This window comes from Gopherus flavomarginatus, chromosome 1 (genome assembly GCF_025201925.1).
Source record: "Gopherus flavomarginatus isolate rGopFla2 chromosome 1, rGopFla2.mat.asm, whole genome shotgun sequence".
NCBI classification, from domain to species: domain Eukaryota; kingdom Metazoa; phylum Chordata; order Testudines; family Testudinidae; genus Gopherus; species Gopherus flavomarginatus.
The window spans coordinates 337,350,375-337,370,910 of record NC_066617.1 but is presented as its reverse complement, the minus strand read 5'-3'; the positions used below and the strand labels follow the sequence as shown (position 1 = coordinate 337,370,910).

The 20,536-nt window shown below is 48.0% G+C and overlaps 2 protein-coding genes across 3 annotated transcripts in view; both read right to left on the bottom strand.

Moving 5' to 3' along the window:
* The window catches only part of MSANTD4 (Myb/SANT DNA binding domain containing 4 with coiled-coils), a 79,375-nt gene that overhangs the window by 36,642 nt on the left and 22,197 nt on the right, over positions 1–20,536 (bottom strand). The gene's annotated exons all lie outside the window — the stretch shown is intronic.
* Positions 1,026–20,536, bottom strand: part of KBTBD3 (kelch repeat and BTB domain containing 3) — a 41,720-nt gene continuing 22,209 nt past the window's right edge. For both annotated transcript variants that reach the window (XM_050927988.1, XM_050927979.1), the window contains one exon: positions 1,026–6,740. In XM_050927988.1, coding sequence (XP_050783945.1) covers positions 5,111–6,740 — 1,630 coding nt within the window. In that variant the 3' untranslated portion in view covers positions 1,026–5,110. The remainder of the gene's footprint in view (positions 6,741–20,536) is intronic.

Below are 20,536 nucleotides of genomic sequence, written 5' to 3'. Positions count from 1 at the left end.
TCTCCATAGATGAAAAAAAGTTAAAGCCACTTAATGCACAGGCATAAAATGCTTTATGATCTTTAGGCAGCACATAGCATTGTACATGATTTAGCCTGGAACAGTGGGTCAAATCATCTGCTGGTGTAATTGCATAAACTTCAGTGTAGCTGCACTAGCAGAGAAATTGGCTGGCTATTTTAAAACAAACAAGATTCAATTTTTAATGACTGCATCTATTACCACCTCTTTTTTATCTGTGCCTTAAATTTTGCTTTCCTCTTGAATTATAGTTATGAGCAAAAAAAATTCATTTCAGTCAGCTCTTTCACATGGTTTCATTCTCAAAAATTATACAGGTCTGTCGCAAATTACACGTATTTAACATGCGCAATTTCAGCTTTACGCTGAAAGGCCTGGAGTCCAGGAGGGGACGTGGCCTCAAGTAGAAGAGGCGTGGCCTCAAGATTTAAAGGTCCTGGGGCACCAGCTGTGGTTGGGAGTACCAGGGCCTTTAAATCACCCAGGGGGCTCCCAGCTGCAGAGGTGGCTGGTAGCCCCTGGGGCGAACCAAAAGGCCTGAGGCTCCAGCCACTGTGGAGCTTCGGGCCCTTTAAATGCCAGCCCCAGCCTGGCTGCCAAAGCCACGGGTGGGATTTAAAGGGCTCCTCCCGGCTCCCCATCATGGCAGGAAGCCTGGCAGAGCCCTTTAAATCCCGCCTGCAGCTTTGGCAGCTGGGCTGAGGCGGCATTTAAAGGGCTCCACCGGGCTCCCCGCCGCGGTGGGAAGCCCGATGGAGCCCTTTAAATCCTGCCCGCAGCTCCGGAGGCCGGGCGGGGGGGATCCCTTTAAATTCTGCCCACAGCTCCGGCGGCAGGGGCATTTGAAGGGCTCCGCCGGCCCTTTAAACGCCCTCCTTCCCTGGCCCCGCCGCCGAAGCTGCAGGCGGGATTTAACGGGCTTGGGGTTTTGACTATATGCGGTTTTCGCTTTACGCGATAATCGCGGAATGGAACCCCTGCCTAAGATGCGACAGACCTGTACATAGGTTTTGTTTACAGATATTTTATTGGATTTAAAGACATTTCTTAGTCATTGTTAGATATGCAAAATGTAGCACAACTTTAAGAAAAAATTAAAGGAACATATCTATTTCAAAATAAAAATCTGAGTGAAGCATTACTATATATATATTTGATGAAATACAGATATAAATAATGGCAAGAGTTTTACCATGGGTTATGATTCCATCAGGTGCCCAAAGGAAAACAGGATTAGGCCTAAACAGTGCTTGGATAGAAGACCTCAGAGGAAAGTCAGATTGCTATAACAAACACTATTTGTGATTCAGTTGGTGTCGTTCTTTCCCCTGACTCTATGCTGATTGTAACCCACAAAGTTGCTAGTGATGGTGATAGTTAAAAATACTATGGGCCTGATTCTCTATTTCCTTGAACCTGTCATTTACACCTTGATAACTGCACATCCAACATGTCATAGCATTTTCAATTTTACTCACTTTACATGAGTGTAAACTACTACACAAGGACAAAGCAGTGGAGAATGAAGCCCTGTATTTTTGATAAGTGACAATTAAGTTGTAAAAACTCATGGTTAGTAAGACTCCACCCTAGATTTTGCAAGAATAGTAGAGTTAGCTTCAGTGTCCTGATCAAATTTGAAACTGGTGTGAAAGTAGAATGAATTATATTGTGAAAATAGAAAGGATTAAAGAAATGCTGTCTGTACCTTTAAGCAAAATTGTTGGAATGCTGCAATCCAGGTGTCAGGAATACAGACATTAACATAGAACAATTGCACCATTTAAGGGCAATTTGTGCAGTATTAGCCTTAGATCGATAAGAGTTAGTAAGGAAGTAGGATATGCATGCTGTGCCCCAGGTGAAATCTACTGTTTTGCTTTCTTTGTCCCTTTGTCTAATTCCCGCTCTTTTATCTGTAAAAATAAGATAGTTTGTGTCTTGCATGGTGCTCACATTATCCGGATGTTATTAGCAGAGCGCTGTGCTAATAAAACAGAGTGGTCTGACAAACTGTGAGTCCTGAGTCTAACTTTGACACTGGGTTATTATACTATATAGTTACTTACATTTTTTTCTTGTGGTTTCATTTTGATACTTTTCACTTTTTCTGAATTGTTCTGAACATTTGCTTTCCATTAAGAAGAAACAGCTGTGTTCTAACCCAAGTGACAGTTGCTTTCAGTGGGAGGATTGTGAACTACATCATATTTAAGCATAGTCTGTAAATAATTTGGGGATTATCTAGGGGAAAAAGTAGTATAAAAGTAGATGTTACCTTCTTAACACTAAAATGTCTTGATATCAATAGCAAACTGTTTACTATTTTTTGTTAACAGAATTTGACCTAAACCTTATTACAAACTACAGATTTATTTAAAGAACAGGCTCTTTAAATTTACAAAATTTCACTTACGTTCTTATGAAAGTCATCTTGGTAAATGTTGGCTAACTTCATATAGCTGCCTGATACCAAATTATTAAGCCAGTGCTATTTTTGTTTTTGTCTTTATTTCCTTGTAATAGAGCAGGTAACATCTGAGAATACCTGGCACTGACCGGTGCAATCTTGATCTAAGACTGATATGTTAGGTTAAAAGTGGCCATTATGGACTGCACATATGGGAGATGTCAATTGCAGCTAAACTCATGGGGATCTGGAAGGTTTAACCATTCTATAGTCACATGCACTGTGTCTCACTAAAATCACAGGAATCCAACTGAAGAATTAAAATCTTATTTCTGCCATCTCAAATATTAGAGAAAGACAGTGTATATTAGGCACTTCTGGAAAACACTTTCACTAGGATGTGTGCATGAAAGCATAAGATTCTGCTTTTGCCCTGCTCTTTTTTGCAGTTAGCACTGCACTAAAAATATTAATATAGATCTGTGAACTACCTGTGTTAAGTCCCAATCCTATAAGGCTCAGGTGGGCAGACCTATTCACCAGCACAGAGCCCCACTGACTTCAATGGTGTGTTTGCGTAGCCAATTGCAGGATCGGGGCCTTATACTGTAGAGTGTTTGAAACAGAAATATTAGCCACAAATAATAGCCACAAAGAGAGTCAATTCCAGACAATACTGACTTGACTTTTCCAAAATGCCAGCCCAATGCACATGTGGTATTTTCTAAAATCATCCAGATAGTCTCAACTATCAGAAAAGATTTCTATAGCTTTTCCCCCTGGAATTTTAATTTTTTTTACATTGCTTAAGCAGGGTACATGCTATAGCCAAATGCTTAGTATAATTCTGTCTAGCATAGCATGAGTTTACTGTTTCAAATATATTGTCACTGTAGTATACATTATTCATTAGGGCAAATTCAGACCCCAATGCTCGGCCCAAGTAGCTGGGCCGAGTACTGGGAAGAAAAGGAATCTTTCCAACCCATGTTGTGGAAAATTACAGAACCCTTCTGTGAAGGCTACTTTCAGGCCAGTACCCCTCCACAGGACAGATGTCTGTCTCCCTTCCTTATTTCCAATCTTCCCATGCTTGTCTCTGTGCGTGGAACCTAGCAACCCTAATTAGCACCTCTTCCTCTGTGAAAGATCCACTTTGGAGGTGGGGGGCTAAATTTGCCCCAGAAACTGTATGTAGATTAATAGTAATACTAAAAATCCATTGCAAGTTTAACATTCTTATTATAATAGGTTACTATGTTAAAAAATCCAAGCAATATACTTAGTCTAGTGGTTACCATATAGTACTTCTACACCTAAGGTGGACTGTGAGGTACGAAGTGAAAGTACATATCTTGAAGTGTCTTTTAGTTCAGTTAAAACACGGACTATTTACAACTTTTTTTTAAAAAATCCATTACTTGACTTTAGAAATACTTGTCTACTTTGATTTTAAAAGTGTGGGGTTTGGGGTATTTTTCAGTACTGTATTTGGTATTTTATATACACTGAAACACACACATTTCCAATTTAGTTAATTGAAGCAATAATATCTAGAATTTGTGATACAAAGTACTGCAGAGGCTAGCCCAGTGACTTAGGGCTGGTCTACACTAACTCTGTAAGTCAATCTAAGTTACGTTACTTCAGTTTAGTAAATTAAGTAACTGAAGTCAACGTAACTTAGGTCGATTTACAGCAGTGTTTACACCGTGCTATTGTTGATGGGAGACGCTTTCCCGTTGACATAGCTTCCACCTTTCGGGGAGGTGGAGTACAGACGTCAATGGGAGAGCAATTTCCCATGGACTTAGCGTATCTTCACCAGGCTCACTAAATCAATACACTGCATCGATCACAGCTATGCTGATTCAGCCAGTAGTATACACATGGCCGTAGTATGTAGCACTTGACAGATGGAAGTCCTAGGTCTGAGAGCAACCTCAAGAATCTTGCTCTTTTGGCCTAGTTGTGTTTGGCAACACTACCAAGATGACCATCTGCAAAGGTGCAGGAGGTTGCTGTGTGAATCCCACACCATACAGCAATTGCTTACAGAATGGTGTCAATCTCAGAGATTGTCTGACAACAGCTTTAGGATGAAGACAGCAAGTACAGGAGTAGGGAAAACAGGCCACAATGAAATAAAACTGTAAAAATCATTATTCCCTTCACACTAAATATCCAGAGTCAATGCCTTGTGACTGTGAAGGCCTTTTTGGCATTTGCTCTTGCTGCTGTCAATGTAGCAAGGGTAAACTGACACATGATGTTTACAGCTCCTCTGCTAGGATTAAACAAAAAATTCAGCATATTTCTACTCCATAGTTATGAAGGAAAAATATCAACACAATTTTCTTTCTCAGTGATTTGTCCACTGGGGCATTCATGAAGATATAAGTAACAGTGCATAGATATTACAAAATTAAACCCCTATTACTGTACTTCTTGAAAAGCAATGTTGCTCTGCAAATTATTCAAATGACATCTGAAAAGAAGCTGCATATAAACCCTAAGGAAAAGTTGATATACATGATTACCATAAAAACAAACAATTCTACACATAAGTTATCAATAGAACATGTTTATAATATAATATAATTGTTTTGCAAAAAACTATAGCAACAGCTAAAAATAATATGTTTTAAATACTTGTGCATTTAAGTAGACTGTTATAACTTACGATGTTTCAAAATGCTCCAGAGCACATGGTCTTACAGATGACCATGGGTCTCTGTATTTATTAAACTGAATCATCTGACAATGAAACTCAGTTAAGGCTCTTGGCATTGGTGTGACTTCTTCCCACTCAGACCTGTTGCTATGGTAGACTTGTACTTCATCTGTAATTTCATCTGGAGCATAGTCACCACCTAGTATGTAAATTTTATCTTCTATTCCAACTGCTCCTGCATTAAAGCCAGCACATTCAAAAGATCCTTCCCCTTTCCAAACACAAGTTTCTGGACAAAAACTATAAACCTTGTATGTGGAAAGGTCACATATATACAATGTGCAGTTCACTGGAACAGCTTTGATTAAAGTTGCATGAAAAAACTGCCCAAACTCTGCTACAAGCTCAGACCACTGATCAGTCATAGCATTGTACTTAAAGAAACAATCCAGAGATGGATTAAAGGCATCCGTAATCTCTACTTCAGCACCAAGGACATAAATTATATTTTGACATGCACTTGCTTCTGGATAGTATATGCCTCTTGGTAATGGGCTTACAGATTTCCATTCTTTGGAGAGAGGATTGTAAGATTCCACATCCAAAAGACTTCTGATGTCCTGAGTTCCTTTAGTCTTTCCACCTATTATAAATAACTGATTTAGAGTCATGACAGATGTGTGCATAGTCCTTGTTTTTTTCATAGTTGACACTATGGAGAAATCATTGCTGACTGGACAGTAGCACCAAGTTTGATCAGTGGCATCATGAAAGCGTTCAGCAATATGAAGTCTAACAGTCCTACAGCAGTTCCCTTTGCACCCACCAGTTATAAATATTTTTTCTCCATAACTAGATAAGCTTGACCCTGGCAGATCAATGATGTGTGTGGGGGGCAGTTCTTTCCATTTATCAGTTTTGATATTATAGCAAAATGTGTGTCTGTTTTCCCCATTTTCTTCAGTCTTGTGAACAAATATATACTTTTCTGTTGTTGAAGGACGAGCATCTGGAAATAGTCCACTGGAGTTTTGTACACTTTTAACTGCATCATTGATTATTCCTAAGCAGTCAGTGCTCTGAAGCAAATATTCTTCAGAATGCAACAAGTCCTTCAGTGTCTTTTCAGGTAGCTGATGTAATCTCACCTTTTTAATCAAGTGATGGAGATGCTTCTGTCTTGTTTCTAAATTATGTTTGGTCCACTGTAGGACAGCTTTCAACACAGATTCTTCCTCAGGAACATATAGCTCATCTGCTTCAATACATTTTTGCAATATCTCAAAATTCATCTCCAAGAAATCACTAGATTTGAGTAGCAAGGAAAAGCAGTGCTGTACAAACTCTAGTGCATGATCAAACAAATGAACAGAACCATAACTTTCTGATATAGACAACAACTGTAAACAGTTCCCAAGATCAACACTTTCTATTAGAAATTCACTGCAAGCTTTGGAGAGGTGTGAAACTTGAAGAAATGATGATAACTGGAAGAACATTTCCACATTATCATTTGTTATCTCAGCTTTTCCTGTATAGGCGTAATCGAGAAAAGCCTTCACCGCACTGGGTGATAAATTACTAATAGTAACATTCCCATCATCTCTTTCTTTCATGTTAACCTCAAACATGGCTCTGCAAGTAAAATACAGGAGACATATACACAAATTAAATAACATTACAGATCTAGCAAACAGAAGACAAGAAAACACTATAGTGAGAGGGAGAAAAAAAATCTAGATCAGTGGTTCTCAACACATACCCCTGGGAGTATGCAGAGGTCTTCCAGGGGGAACATCAACTCATCTAGATATTTGCCTGGTTTTACAACAGGCCATACAGAAAAGCACTAGTGAAGTCAGTATAAACTAAAGTTTCATACAATTACATGTTTATACTCCTCTATATACTAGACACTGAAATATAAGTACAATGTTTATATTCCTATTGATTTATTTTACAATTACATAGTAAAAATGAGAAAGAAACAATTTCAGTAATAGTGTGGCTGTGACACTTTTATATTTTTGTCTGATTAAGTAGGGAAGAAGTTTTTAAGTCAGGTGAAACTTGGGGGTTCACAAGACAAATCAGATTCCTGAAAGGTATACAGTAGTTTGGAAAGGCTGAGAACCACTGATCTAGATGGTGCAATAAAATAATACAGCAGATAAGCTGACTGGGGCTAAAATATGAAGGCCCTCAAAGGTCAAGACAAGAAGCATATGTTAGATATGGTGGAAAAGGAGGAGCCAATGGAGGAACAGAGAAGGGTGACCTGATCAAAGGAATTGGCCAGGAAAATGATCTTGGAAACAGTATTTTTAATAGATTTATGGCGGGAGAGGGAAAAGACTGCAGCTGTCAAGGCCAGAGAGGAGGAGCCAAGACATGAGATGGTAAGAGCCAAAATAAGTTTTGACAGTGTGGACAGAGAGGAAAGCATCAATAGTTTAAATATTACATTGGATGAAGCAGGATTTAGGCAAAGCCTTGATGGTGGGTTGAAAGAGAGGGCTAATATCCAGGTTACAGGCCTGAACAACTGGGCAGATAGTGGTATTCTCCACAGCTATAACAAGGGGTTGGGGATGGTGGAAAAAATCAGGAGCTTAGCTGTGGCCTTGTGGAATTTAAGTTGACATCCACAAAGAGATGCCAGAAAACGAGGCTGAGATGCAGGATTGGGTGGAGGGAATTAAACCTGCTAGCAGAAAGGTAGATTTTGAGTCAGTAAAGATGGTAGTTAAAGCAATGAGCAGACATCACCAATCAATAGGGTATAAGAGAGAAAAAATGAAGGGACCAAGAGCAGAGCCTTGTGGAACCCCTCCTCTCATATCATCCCATGATACATTATCCTAAAAGATTTAAACGTAAAATGTCACTGCGACAGGTGAGGCTGTTCCAGAACCCACACTGATATACCCAGGAGCAAATATAATCCCAAAATAAAGCCCTTATCTTCTGGGATACAAGCACACTCCCATGGTAAATGTTCTTATGCTGAGTTTCTGATTGGCAGTCTCTTTCTGTAATAAGAACACCCTTTCCCCCTTCTGGTCCCTGACTTCTTTGTGACTGGTTCATAAACCAACTATGTCTGGTTGTCTGACAGTCCCAGAATCTAAGCAACTTCCTGCCTAGCCCCTGTATTCTGCCAAACAATGGAGAGGGAGAGATTTTTTGAATATGATTCTTGTGTGGTCCCAGTGGCCCGTGTCCCCTAGAGAGGGAAGTTAGTATGCACCCAGTCACATTTATTATCATAATAAGATCACAGCTCCTGTACTAAACCTTCCATACATGCACACTTATTGTCCCCAAGAGCATGTCTACACAGTAAGCCTCCCAGCCTGGGTCAACAGACTTGGACTCATGGGGCTTGTGCTACCATGGTCAAAATATCTGTGTAGACAGTGCTTTAAAGTCACATCTGGAGCTCAGAAGCCTACACCCTTCCCTAGGCTTCAGAGCCCAAGCTGCAACATTTATGCAGCTATTTTTAGTGAAGTAGCATGAGCCTGAGTCTGTTGACACGAGCTAGGAGGCTCACTGCTGTGGGCTGTGTAGACATACCCCAAGAGGTTAAGTTCCAAGAGAAAGCAAGTAAGGGTTGAAGCACTCTGTGGCACATTACTGAAGTGAAGACAGTATGCAACTAGTAATTACATCTCCTTTAGACCTTTTATAAGCCATTTCCATTCCATCATGCTATGTTCTTTCATACCTGGGACCAAATTCAGCTCTGGTATGAAACTGTGCAACTCCATATGAGAAAGTTACTCACCTTGCAGTAACTGAGGTTCTTCGAGATGTGTGTCCCTGTGGGTGCTCCACTCTAGGTGACGGTGCGTCCCGGCGCTGTCGATTGGAGATTTTAGGTAGCAGTGCCTAGTTGGGGCGCACGCACCCAGATGGTATCTCCCGTCTAGTTGGAATCTTCCTGAGTGCGTGCGCCCCACACCCTCCTCAGTTCCTTCTCTACCATGGAGCATCCGACTAGTACTCCAAAGCAGAAGGGAGTAGGGCGGGGAGTGGGGCACCCACAGGGGGACACATCTCGAAGAACCTCAGTTACTGCAAGGTGAGTAACTTTCTCTTCTTCTTCAAGTGCTGTCCTTGTGGGTGCTCCACTCTAGGTAAATGTGTAGCAGTACCCACTATGGCTGGTGGGACTTTGGAGATGCGGCAGTGAGTACTGAAGATAGTACTGTATGGCCTACTATTGCATCTGCCGAGGTGTCTTGTGGGAGAGCTTAGTGTTTTGCAAACGTGTGTTCAGATGACCACGTAGCCGCCTTGCAGATATCAGGAATGGGAACGTTGTGTAAGAAGGCAATGGATGCCGACATGGCTCTAGTGGAATGAGTTCTAATGTTGTCGGGCGGTTGAAGATTCTTCGCCCGGTAACAGGATCTGATGCAGTCGGAGATCCACTTGGATAGACATTGATTAGAGATGGCCGTGCACTCTGATCTTTCGGCAATGGAAACGAAGAGTCGTGGAGACTTGCGAAATGGTTTAGTCCATTCTAAATAAAAGGCAATTGCTCTCCTCATGTCGAGTATGCAGGGTTGCATCCTGCAGAGTTTTGTGAGGTTTGGGATAGAAAGTAGGTAAGTATATAGGTTGGTTGAGGTGGAAGGTCGACACCACCTTAGGAAGAAATTTAGGATGTGGTCTCAAAGTGACTTTATCCTTGGAGAAGATTGTGTAGGGAGGGTGGGCCATGAGGGCGCTCATTACTCCAACTCTCCTCACTGATGTTATGGCAACTAGGAAAGCCACCTTCATGGACATATGGAGGTGAGAGGAGGTAGCCAATGGCTCAAATGGAGGTTTCATGAGGGCATGAAAAGACGGTTACCCACCTTTGTAACTGTTGTTCTTCGAGATGTGTTGCTCATATCCATTCCAATTAGGTGTGCGCGCGCCGCGTGCACGTTTGTCAGAAGATTTTTACCCTAGCAACACGCGGCAGGTCAGCTGGGTGCCCCCTGGCGTGGAGCCGCTATGGCACCGAATATATACCCCTGCCGATCCATCCGCTCCTCAGTTCCTTCTTGCCGGCTACTCCGACAGTGGGGAAGGAGGGTGGGTTTGGAATGGATATGAGCAACACATCTCGAAGAACAATAGTTACAAAGGTGAGTAACCGTCTTTTCTTCTTCGAGTGCTTGCTCATATCCATTCCAATTAGGTGAATCCCAAGCCTTACCTAGGCGGTGGGGTCGGAGTGAGAAACTGCAGAATGCAAAACTGCTAAGCTGAAGGCTGCATCGTCTCTGGATTGTTGCACCAGGGCATAATGGGAAGTAAAGGTGTGTACTGAAGACCATGCAGCTGCTCGACATATCTCCTGAATAGGTACTCGAGCTAAGAAGGCGGCTGATGAGGCCTGGACCCTGATAGAATGTGCAGTAATATGACCCGGAGAAGTATGAGCTAGCTCGTAGCAAGTCCGGATGCACGCTGTTACCCAGGACGAAATCCTCTGAGAAGAGACGGGCTGGCCTTTCATCCGGTCCGCCACTGCAACAAAGAGTTGGGGCGTTTTGCAGAAGGGCCTCATACGGTCACTATAGAAGGCAATTGCCCTCTGGACATCGAGCGAATGTAATTGCTGCTCCCTACGACATGTATGCGGTTTGGGAAAGAAGACCAGGAGGAATATGTCCTGGTTGAGATGAAAGGCCGAGACTACTTTAGGGAGGAACGCCGGATGTGGGCGTAGCTGCACCTTGTCCTTGTGGAACATCGTGTATGGTGGGTCCACCATCAGAGCCCGAAGCTCAGAGACTCTCCTAGCCGATGTAATGGCTACAAGGAAGGCTGTTTTCCATGATAAATATAGGAGTGAGCAGGTTGCCAATGGCTTGAATGGGGGGGACGTAAGTCTTGTCAGAACTAAACTGAGGTCCCAGGAAGGGGCGGGGCGTCGTACTAGGGGGTATAGATGCTCCAGGCCTTTGAGGAACCTCGAGACCATAGGGTGGGAGAAGACGGAGTAAGTACCTTCTCCAGGATGGAAAGTAGAGATAGCCGCCAAGTGCACTCACAAAGATAAGATAGCGAGGCCTTGTTGTTTTAGATACCAGAGGTAGTCCAAAATAGTGGGGATGGAAACCTCCGTAGGTGCGACATTCTGCGTTTGAAACCAGCAAGAAAACCGTTTCCACTTGGCTAAGTAAGTAGACCGAGTAGAAGGTTTCCTGTACCCAGGAGTATCTCTTGCACCGGGGCAGAGCAGCGTAATTCTGATTGGGTTAACCATGCAGGAGCCACACTGTTAGATGGAGGGCTTGCAGGTCTGGGTGGAGAAGCCTGCCGTGGTCCTGCATTATCAGATCCTGATGAAGGGGCAGGGAGATCAGGTTGGCTAGCGAGTGGTCCAGCAACGTGGTGTACCACTGTTGTCGGGGCCACGCAGGGGCGATTAGGATCAGTCGAGCCCTGTCCCTGCGAAGCTTTACGAGAACCCTGTGCACCATCGGGAACGGTGGAAAGGCGTAAAGCAGGTGGTTCGCCCAAGAGATTAGGAAGGCATCCAACATTGAGCCCGGGGTGAGACCCTGGAAGGAGCAAAACCTCTGACACTTCCTGTTGTTGCAGGAAGCGAAGAGGTCTATGTGGGGAAAGCCCCACTTCTGGAAGATGGAATGTACAATGTCCGGGCGAAGCGACCACTCGTGGGAGAGAAAGGATCTGCTGAGATGGTCTGCCAGAGTGTTCCGGACCCCTGGGAGGAAGGACGCTACAAGGTCTATAGACTGGGCTATACAAAATTCCCACAGTTGAATCACCTCCTGAGAAAGGGGGGAGGATTGAGTCCCTCCCTGCTTGTTTCTGTAGTGCATTGCTGTTGTGTTGTCCGTGAGTACTAGAACACAACGGCCCTGCAGATAATGTTGGAACGTCTGGCATGCGAGGCTGACTGCTCTTAGCTCCCGGACGTTTATGTTCAAAGCTAGCTCTTGAGATGACCAGAGGCCTTGCGTGCGACCAGGGCCGGCACTACCATTTAGGCAGCCTAGGCAATCGCCTAGGGCGCCAGAATAATTGGTGGGCGGCATTTTGCCAGAGGGGCTGGCAGGCAGCTCCGGTGGAGCTGCCACAGTGGTGCCTGCGGAGGGTCTGCTGTTCCGTGGCTCCGGTGGAGCTGCCGCAGTCGTGCCGGCGGGCGGTCGGGCGGTCGGCTCCTTGCACGGCTCCAGTCAACCACCCGCAGGCACGACTGCAGCAGCTCCACCGGAGCCGCGGAGCACCGGACCCTCCGCAGGCACCACTGCGGCAGCTCCACCAGAGCTGCAGGACCAGAGCGCGGGGCGGCGAAATTCCCGTCCGCCTAGGGCACTCAAACCCCTAGCGCCGGTCCTGGGTGCGACGATGGCCTAGGTGTGCCCCCCAGCCGAGAGACGATGCGTCCGTTGTTAGGGCTACTGAGGGCTGTCTCGGTTGGAACAGCATGCCTGCACACACCAGGGAAGGTGTTAGCCACCAGTTGAGGGAGCCTAAGACGCTCTGAGAAACGGTGACAACCATGTCTATGGCGTCCCTGCCTGGGCGGTAAACTGAGGCGAGCCAGGTTTGAAGGGGACGCAGGCGGAGTTTGGCGTGCTTGGTTACAAAAGTGCATGCGGCCATGTGACCGAGAAGGCTGAGGCAGGTGCGGGCCAAGGTCATCGGAAAAGTTTGGAGGCTTTCTATGACCGATACTAGTGCCCGAAACCGGGGTAGTGGAAGGCAGGCTTTTGCGAGTGTGGAGTCTAGAATGGCCCCGATGAATTCTCTTCTTTGAGTGGGCACTAGAGTAGACTTCTCTAGATTGATCATCAGGCCCAACCGCTCGAATAGGTCCGTGATGATAGCAACATGCCTGGTGACTTGAGCCTCGGATGTCCCACGAATAAGCCAGTCGTCTAGGTAAGGGAAGATGTGTATTCGCTGACGACGGAGGAAGGCGGCCACTACAGTCATGCACTTTGTAAATACGCGCGGGGCGGTAGAGAGGCCAAACGGAAGGACCGCAAATTGAAAATGTTGATGGTGCACTGTAAACCGTAGGTACTGTCTGTGCGGATGGTAAATGGCGATGTGAAAGTATGTGTCCTTCATGTCGAGAGCAGCGTACCAATCTCCGGGATCCAAGGATGGGATGATAGTCCCCAAGGACACCATGCGGAACTTCAACTTTTTCAGAAAAACGTTGAGACCGCGCAGGTCCAGGATGGGTCGGAGACCCCCTTTCGCCTTGGGGATTAGGAAATATCGGGAGTAAAATCCTTTGCCCCTGAACTCCTCCGGCACCTTCTCTATAGCTCCGATGGAGAGGAGCGTACGAACCTCTTGCCAGAGGAATTGCTCGTGAGAGGGGTCCCTGAAGAGGGATGGGGAGGAAGGGTGGGAGGGAGAGGGCAAAATAAATTGGAGGTGGTATCCAAATTCCACCATGCGTAGGACCCAACGATCTGAAGTTAATTGGGCCCACGCAGGGAGGAAAGAGGAAAGGCGGTTGCAAAACTGAAGGGGATCCTGGGGAAGAACTGGTGCTCTGCTCTCGGGCGCACCTTCAAAAGTTCAATTTTGGTCCTGCTGATGGTTGGGCGGGACCGTTATTCTTGGCCCCCTTGGGAACCTAATTGCCGTTTGCAGTTCCTGCGACCACACCTCCTGCTAAAGTCTTGTCGTGGCCTGGGTGGGGGGTAAGGGTGCTGAGGCTGGGTACGGAAGGACCTCCGTTGGGTTTGCGGAGTATGCATCCCGAGGGAACGCATGATGACGCGACTGTCTTTGAGACTCTGGAGTCTAGGGTCCGTTTTCTGAGAGAAAAGGCCCTGTCCATCAAACGGAAGGTCCTGAATAGTGTGTTGCAGTTCAGGAGGTAGGCCTGACACCTGCAACCACGATATTCTCCGCTTTGTAATCCCTGAGGCCACGGTTCTGGCCGCCGAATCAGCAGCGTTGAGTGAGGCCTGCAGGGAAGTCCATGCCACTTTCTTCCCTTCCTCCAGAAGGGCCTGGAATTCTGGGTGGGAGTCCTGTGGGACCAGTTCAGCGAATTTACCCACTGATTGCCAGATATTATAATTATACCTGCTGAGCAGGGCCTCTTGGTTAGCCACCTGCAATTGGAGGCCTCCGGCAGAGTAGACTTTACGCCCCAATAGATCCATCCATCTAGCCTCTCGCGATTTCGGGGCAGGGGCTTGCTGGCCATGGCGCTCTTGCTCATTCACAGATTGAACGACCAGAGAGCATGGAGAAGGATGGGTATACAAGTATTCGTACCCTTTAGAGGGTACCATGTATTTCCTTTCCACGCCTCTGGCTGTGGGAGGGATAGATGCCGGGGATTGCCAAATGGTGTGCGCTTTGGCTTGGATGGAACGGATGAATGGCAGAGCCACGCGAGTTGGGGCATCCGCTGACAGTATGTCTATGACCGGTCTTCCAACTCCGGGACCTCCTCCACCTGGAGGTTGATATTTAAGGCGACTCGCCTGAGAAGGTCCTGGTGGGCTCGGAGGTCGATCGGGGGCAGGCCCGATGAAGAAGTACCGGCTACTGCCTCGTCTGGTGAAGAGGAGGACAACAGACCCGGCACGGTTGGCTCATTTAGTAACTCCTGTTCCTGAGGAGCATCAGGGTCCGGGAACACCTGAGGATCCGGCGCCAGAGCCGATTAGTCTGTACCCGCTGGAGGAGGGCGGCTAACAGTGGCCTCTGGTGCCCGATGTTCCGACGGGGCGGAACGAGATGGAACCGTAGGTTCACCTTGGGCCTGGTGATATGCCCAAGGCATCCAGAAGGACCACTGAGGTGCTTGTTCCGTGCCCTGAGCCTCCTGGAGGACACGGCTCTGCGTTTCTGAATCCCCATATACGACGCTATCAGCGTGCGAAGACCCAGATGGGTGCCGTGATGGCCATGGTGGAGCAGAGAGCACGTGAGGAGGAGCGCTGTGCGCAGGGTACCGTATATCATGTCGCACTGGAGAGCGGTACCGGGAGTTGTACCGGTGCCGAGAGGTTGACCGGGACCTGCGACCGGAGCGGTGCCGGGAGGTCACCGGGATTGTGAAGCTCTATGGTGAGAGCGGCTGCGGCGTGAACGGCACCGGAAGCTGGACCACCGTCTGGAGTATTGGTCCAGAGAGTGGGATCTCGAGCGGTGCCGCGAGTACGACCGGTACCGGGACTGCGAGCGGCGCCTAGATCGGGACCGGTGGCGAGACCTCGATGTGGAGTGGTCCCTGCCTGCGGTGTCGATGGACGTTGGCCTGACCAGGGCAGGCTTCCCTGTTGATGCAATAACCTGCACTGGCGGTGCTGGGGGTTGAGGCAGGGTGGGCTCCGTTAGGGCAATGAGTTCCCTCGCCATCGAAAAGGTCTCTGGCATGGTGGGAACGATAAGCTCTACCAAGGCGTGTGCCGGGGAGCTGTCATGCACCAGACTCGACGGCTCTGGCATGGCCGGAATCAACGGTGCCGAGATTGCCGGTGCCGCTGCAGTTGTTGGTGCCAGGCGACTCTATTTTGGCTGTTGCTCAGACTGTGGTGCGGATATTGGAGCCACAGGAGCTTTGACCTTTTGGGCACGCGGGGAGAGGGAGCGGTGCCGGGCTGTCTTCTGGGCCGGTGACGGCTGGTGCCGGGGCATCTTAGCGGTGCCGCCGCTCTCCGGTGCCGACGAGGCACTTCTCCCTGGCGCAGACTGTGCGGCACTCGGTGCCGAAGACGGAGGAGTGAGGGCCGCCTCCATTAGGAGCCGCTTAAGACGAAAGTCTCGCTCCTTTTTTGTCCGAGGCTTAAACGACTTGCAAATCCGGCACTTATCTGTAAGATGGGATTCCCCCAGGCACTTTAGGCAGGAGTCGTGGGGGTCTCCCGTTGGCATCGGCCGCCGGCAGGCCGAGCAGGGTGTGAAGCCCGGTGAACCAGGCATGGTAAGAAGGAACTGAGGAGCGGACGGGTCGGCAGGGGTATATATTCGGTGCCATAGTGGCGCCACGCCAGGGGGCACCCAGCTGACCCGCCGGGTGTTGCTAGGGTAAAAATCTTCTGACAAACATGCGCGCAGCGCGCGCACACCTAATTGGAATGGATATGAGCAAGCACTCGAAGAAGAAGTACAAAGTTAAGATTCCATGTAGCCACTGTTGGATGAATTTCAGGGTAAAGATTCTGCAGGCCAGCAAGAAAGAGTTTAATGGTGGGGTGTGTAAAGAGTGAGTACCCATCCAATAGGTCATGGAAGGTGGTAAGCGCCGCCAGGTGCACTTTGATGGAGATGATCGAGAGTCCGTCCCGTTTTAGTTTCAGGAGGTAGTCTAGAATGTTAGGGAGCGTCACATTATTGAGTGCTAAATGGTTATACGAGCACCAAAGAGCGAAACGTCTCCACTTCTGAAGGTAGGTTTTACGAGTGCTCTCCTACTGTGCAAGAGGACATGTTGGACCTGCTCGGAACAGGCTAGTTCATGGGTTTGGAACCATGAAGGAACCAGGCTGTGAGGTGGAGCTTTTGGAGCTGGGGGTGAAGGACTCGTCCGTTGTCCTGGTAAAGGAGGTCTGGTCTGTTTGTGAGAGCCCATGGGTGACGGGAGGACATGTGGAGAAGGTAGGGGTACCACGTCTGTCTCGGCCAAGCTGGGGCAATAAGGATGACCTGGGCCTTGTCATCCGCGATCTTCCGAAGAACCTTGTGTAGTAGAGGGATAGGTGGGAAGGCGTACAGGAGGCAGTTGTTCCATGGGATGAGGAACGCATCCCCTAAGGATGCAGTCCCGAGTCCCGCCCTGGAGCAAAACAGAGGGCATTTCCGGTTTTGGGTCGTGGCAAAGAGATCTATAGACGGCGTGCCCCAGTGGGAGAAGAGCTGTTGGGAGTACTGCGGGGTGCAGTTCCCATTCGTATTCCGTCAAGAAGTGTCTGCTGAGTGCATTGGCAGTCGTGTTGTGACAGCCTGGTAGGTAGGAGCGACGATTTGTATTCGATGTCGTATGCACCAATTCCATAGTCAAATGGCTTCCATGTAGAAGGAATGTGATCGGGCTCCTCCTTGTCTATTTATGTAATACATACATGCTATGTTGTCTGTTAAGACTCGCAGGTATTTGTTCTTTATGAGAGGAAGAAAGCGAAGGCATGCTCTCCTCACTGCTCTGAGCTCTAAGAGATTTATGTGTAGATGTGTCTCTGATGCAGAACACCGGCCTTGTGCCCTGTGTTCCCCTAGATGCGCTCCCCAACCAATCAGGGAAGTGTCCGTGGTGAGGATGAGCGTTGGGGATCATTACTGGAAGGAAACCCCTGTGCAGAGGTTTTCTGGACTTGTCCACCATTGTAGGGAAGTTATAACATGAAGTGGAGGAGTTAGCAGCGTCCCTAAGGGACGTCTGCTGGGTTTGAAACTGGAGTTGAGCCAGCCCTGGAGGCATCTCATATGTAGCCTGGCGTGTTGAACCACGAAGGTGGTAGCTGCCATGTGACCAAGGAGCTGAAGACAGATTCTTGCTTGCGTCCTCGAACGAATAGAGAGCGTACGTATGAGCTGCGTGATAGTGAGGAATCTATTGTATGGGAGCGAGGCCCTGCTCTGGGTTGAGTCGAGATGAGCTCCAATGAATTCGATCTGTTGCGTAGGTATCAGGGTAGATTTCTGAATGTTTATTTGGACGCCTAGGCTGTGAAAAATGGAGATGGCGAAACACGTGGCTTGAAGTGTCTCGCCATAGGAGTCACCCCTGATGAGGCAATCGTCCAGGTAGGGGAAAAGTGTGACCCCGTGTTTGTGGAGGTGAGCCACAACCACGGCTAGGGTCTTGGAAAAAAACTCTTGGAGCTGTGGAGAGTCCGAAAGGGAGAACTCTGTATTGGAAGTGATCCTGACCAATTGTGAATCGTAGGAAGCGTCTGTGAGCTGGATGTATTGATATACGGAAGTAAGCATCTTGTAGGTCGAGGGCTGTGAACCAGTCCCCTTGATCCAGTGCAGGTATTATTGTGCCCAATGTGACCATCTTGAATCTTTGTGTCCTCACAAATTTGTTCAGTCGGCATAGGTCTAGTATAGGCCTCCATCCCCCGGTTTTCTTCTGCATTAGAAAGAATTGGGAGTAGAACCCTGTCCCTTGATGCTGCGCCGGCACAGGTTCCACTGCGCCTAGTTGCAGAAGGTGTGCCACTTCTGTGCGAAGTAACTGTTTGTGAGAGGGGTCCCTGAAGAGGAACGGGGAAGGGGAAAGGGTAGGAGGGTAGGATATGAACGGGATGGAGTAACCAGTCCGAACTATTTCGAGGACCCAATGGTCCTGTGTAATCCGCCGCCAAGCATGTTGGAAATACTGGAGGTGGTGGCCAAATGGACAAGTAAGTGGTGGAATCAAGGGGTGGTCGTGCAGACCCTCGACCAAAGCTTCAAAACTGTTGTTTATTGCCTGGTGGACAGAAGGTGGTGGCTTGATTTTGATTTTGTCTGCGTTTGGGAGGTCTAGTACGATTCCTAGTTGCGTCATATGGTCTGGTTTGAGGGCGATAGTACTGATGTGTGCGTGGTCTTTGGTATGGTTGGTATCGTTGTCTCCTGGGAAGTGATGGGTGAATGCCCAGGGTGCGCAGTGTCGCTCTCAAATCTTTCATGGTGTGGAGGAGTTCATCAGTTTTTTTCGAAAAGAGTTTGTCTTTATCAAAGGGGAGGTCCTCCACTTTGGTCTGGAGCTCTTTAGGAATGCCTGACGCAGAGAGCCATGAGGATCTGCGCATAACCACAGCAGTTGCAGTGGTACGGGCTGCTGTGTCCGCCGTGTCTAAGGACGCCTATAGGGCCATTCTGGAGATCAGTTGTCCCTCAGACAGGACTGATTTGAAGTCTGCTCTTCTGTCCTCTGGGATGTATGAGGCAAATTCGAGAAGATTATTATAATTATCAAAATCATAGCTGGCGAGGAGAGCAGAATAGTTTGCAATCCTGAACTGTAGTGTAGAGGATGTATAAACCTTGCGGCCCAGGACATCAAGGTGTCTAAGGTCCTTGTCTTGTGGGGTTGGTCGATATTATGACTGTTTAGTTCGCTGTGTAACTGCATCAATGACAAGAGAGTTCGGTGGTGGATGAGAAAATAGGAAGTCTGCGTCCTTTGCAGGAACGTAGTATTTACATTCGATCTTCTTACAGGTTGGTACTAGAGAAGCTGGGGTTTGCCAGAGGGTGTCAGCTGGCTCCATGAGTGCTTCATTTATAGGGAGCGCGATTTTCGAGGGCGCAGACGGTTGAAGAATTTTGAGGAGTTTGTGCTGATTCTCCTGAACCTCTTCTAAGGGGATATCCTGACTGATTGCAACTCTCCTGAAAAGTTCTTGAAATTGTTTGCAGTTGTCCACGGACTGTGGAGGTGGAGGTAGGATGGCTTCATCTGAGGCTAATGGAGAGTTAGGGTTAGACGAGTCAGGATATGGTGCATAGCTCCCAGACTCTGGAGGGGGCTCAGGCACCCTGGAAGTAGATGGAGCAGGAGATTGAGGCACCGAAGGAAGATGATTGGTAGGAGGATTCTGCCACGGGTACCACTGAGGCCAAGGCATGGGGTAGGAGAACCCAGGCATCGCCCACGGGGGGGCAACGTAGGGAAACTGAGGCTGCTGGGCTTGAGCCATGACCTGAGGTGGTAAAGGTGCCTGTGGAGGAGAAGCAGGAGGGGAGAACTCCGCTTGCTGCTGTAGCTCAAGGTCACCATCAGTGAAAGCCAGTTCAGGTGGAGAAAGTGGCAAGTCAAGAAAGGAGTCCTCTGTGTCTAGGAGCGGAGAGTGAGGCTCAGGTGGCACTAGAAGGTAACTTTGAGTGAGAAGCTGTTGTTCCTGCTCTCTAGGCTGATCTAAGCCTGCTCTCTGCTCTAGCTCTTTAGTAGGAGAGAGTTACAGAGAGTGTCCTGCTGTGTTGAGCTTAGAGGTGCCCTGCAGGAGGTCTGCTTCTGGTGTGCGGGCAGACGAGTGGCTGGGTGCCGGCCCTCTTCGCGGTGCTGAGGCTGATCGCGCTGTCAGCACCGCAGCCATTTTCGTCGCTGAGGCAGAGCGCGCTGGCAGGACCGAGGCCGCTTTTAGCGCTGAAACTGACCAGGCCGTAAGTGCCGCAGCCGTTTTGGGTGTCGGAGCCGAACGCACTGCTGGCACTGCGGCCGTTGCCGATGCCGAGGAGGAACGTGGTGCCGGTGCTGTAGCCCCTCTCGGTGCCGAAGAGGAGCAAGTTGTCCACGCCGCAGTCGTTTGCGGCGCTGAGAAGACCGAATCAACAGGTGCCTTCCCCGCGCGGGAGGTCTGGTCCCTGCCTCTAAGCTCTGTCAGAGCGGTTGCTAAGGCATTAGAAGAGGCTGAAACAGCTGTCTTTCGGGCTGTCAGCAGAGGGGGTAGGGATCTCGCCGGAGACCCCTTACC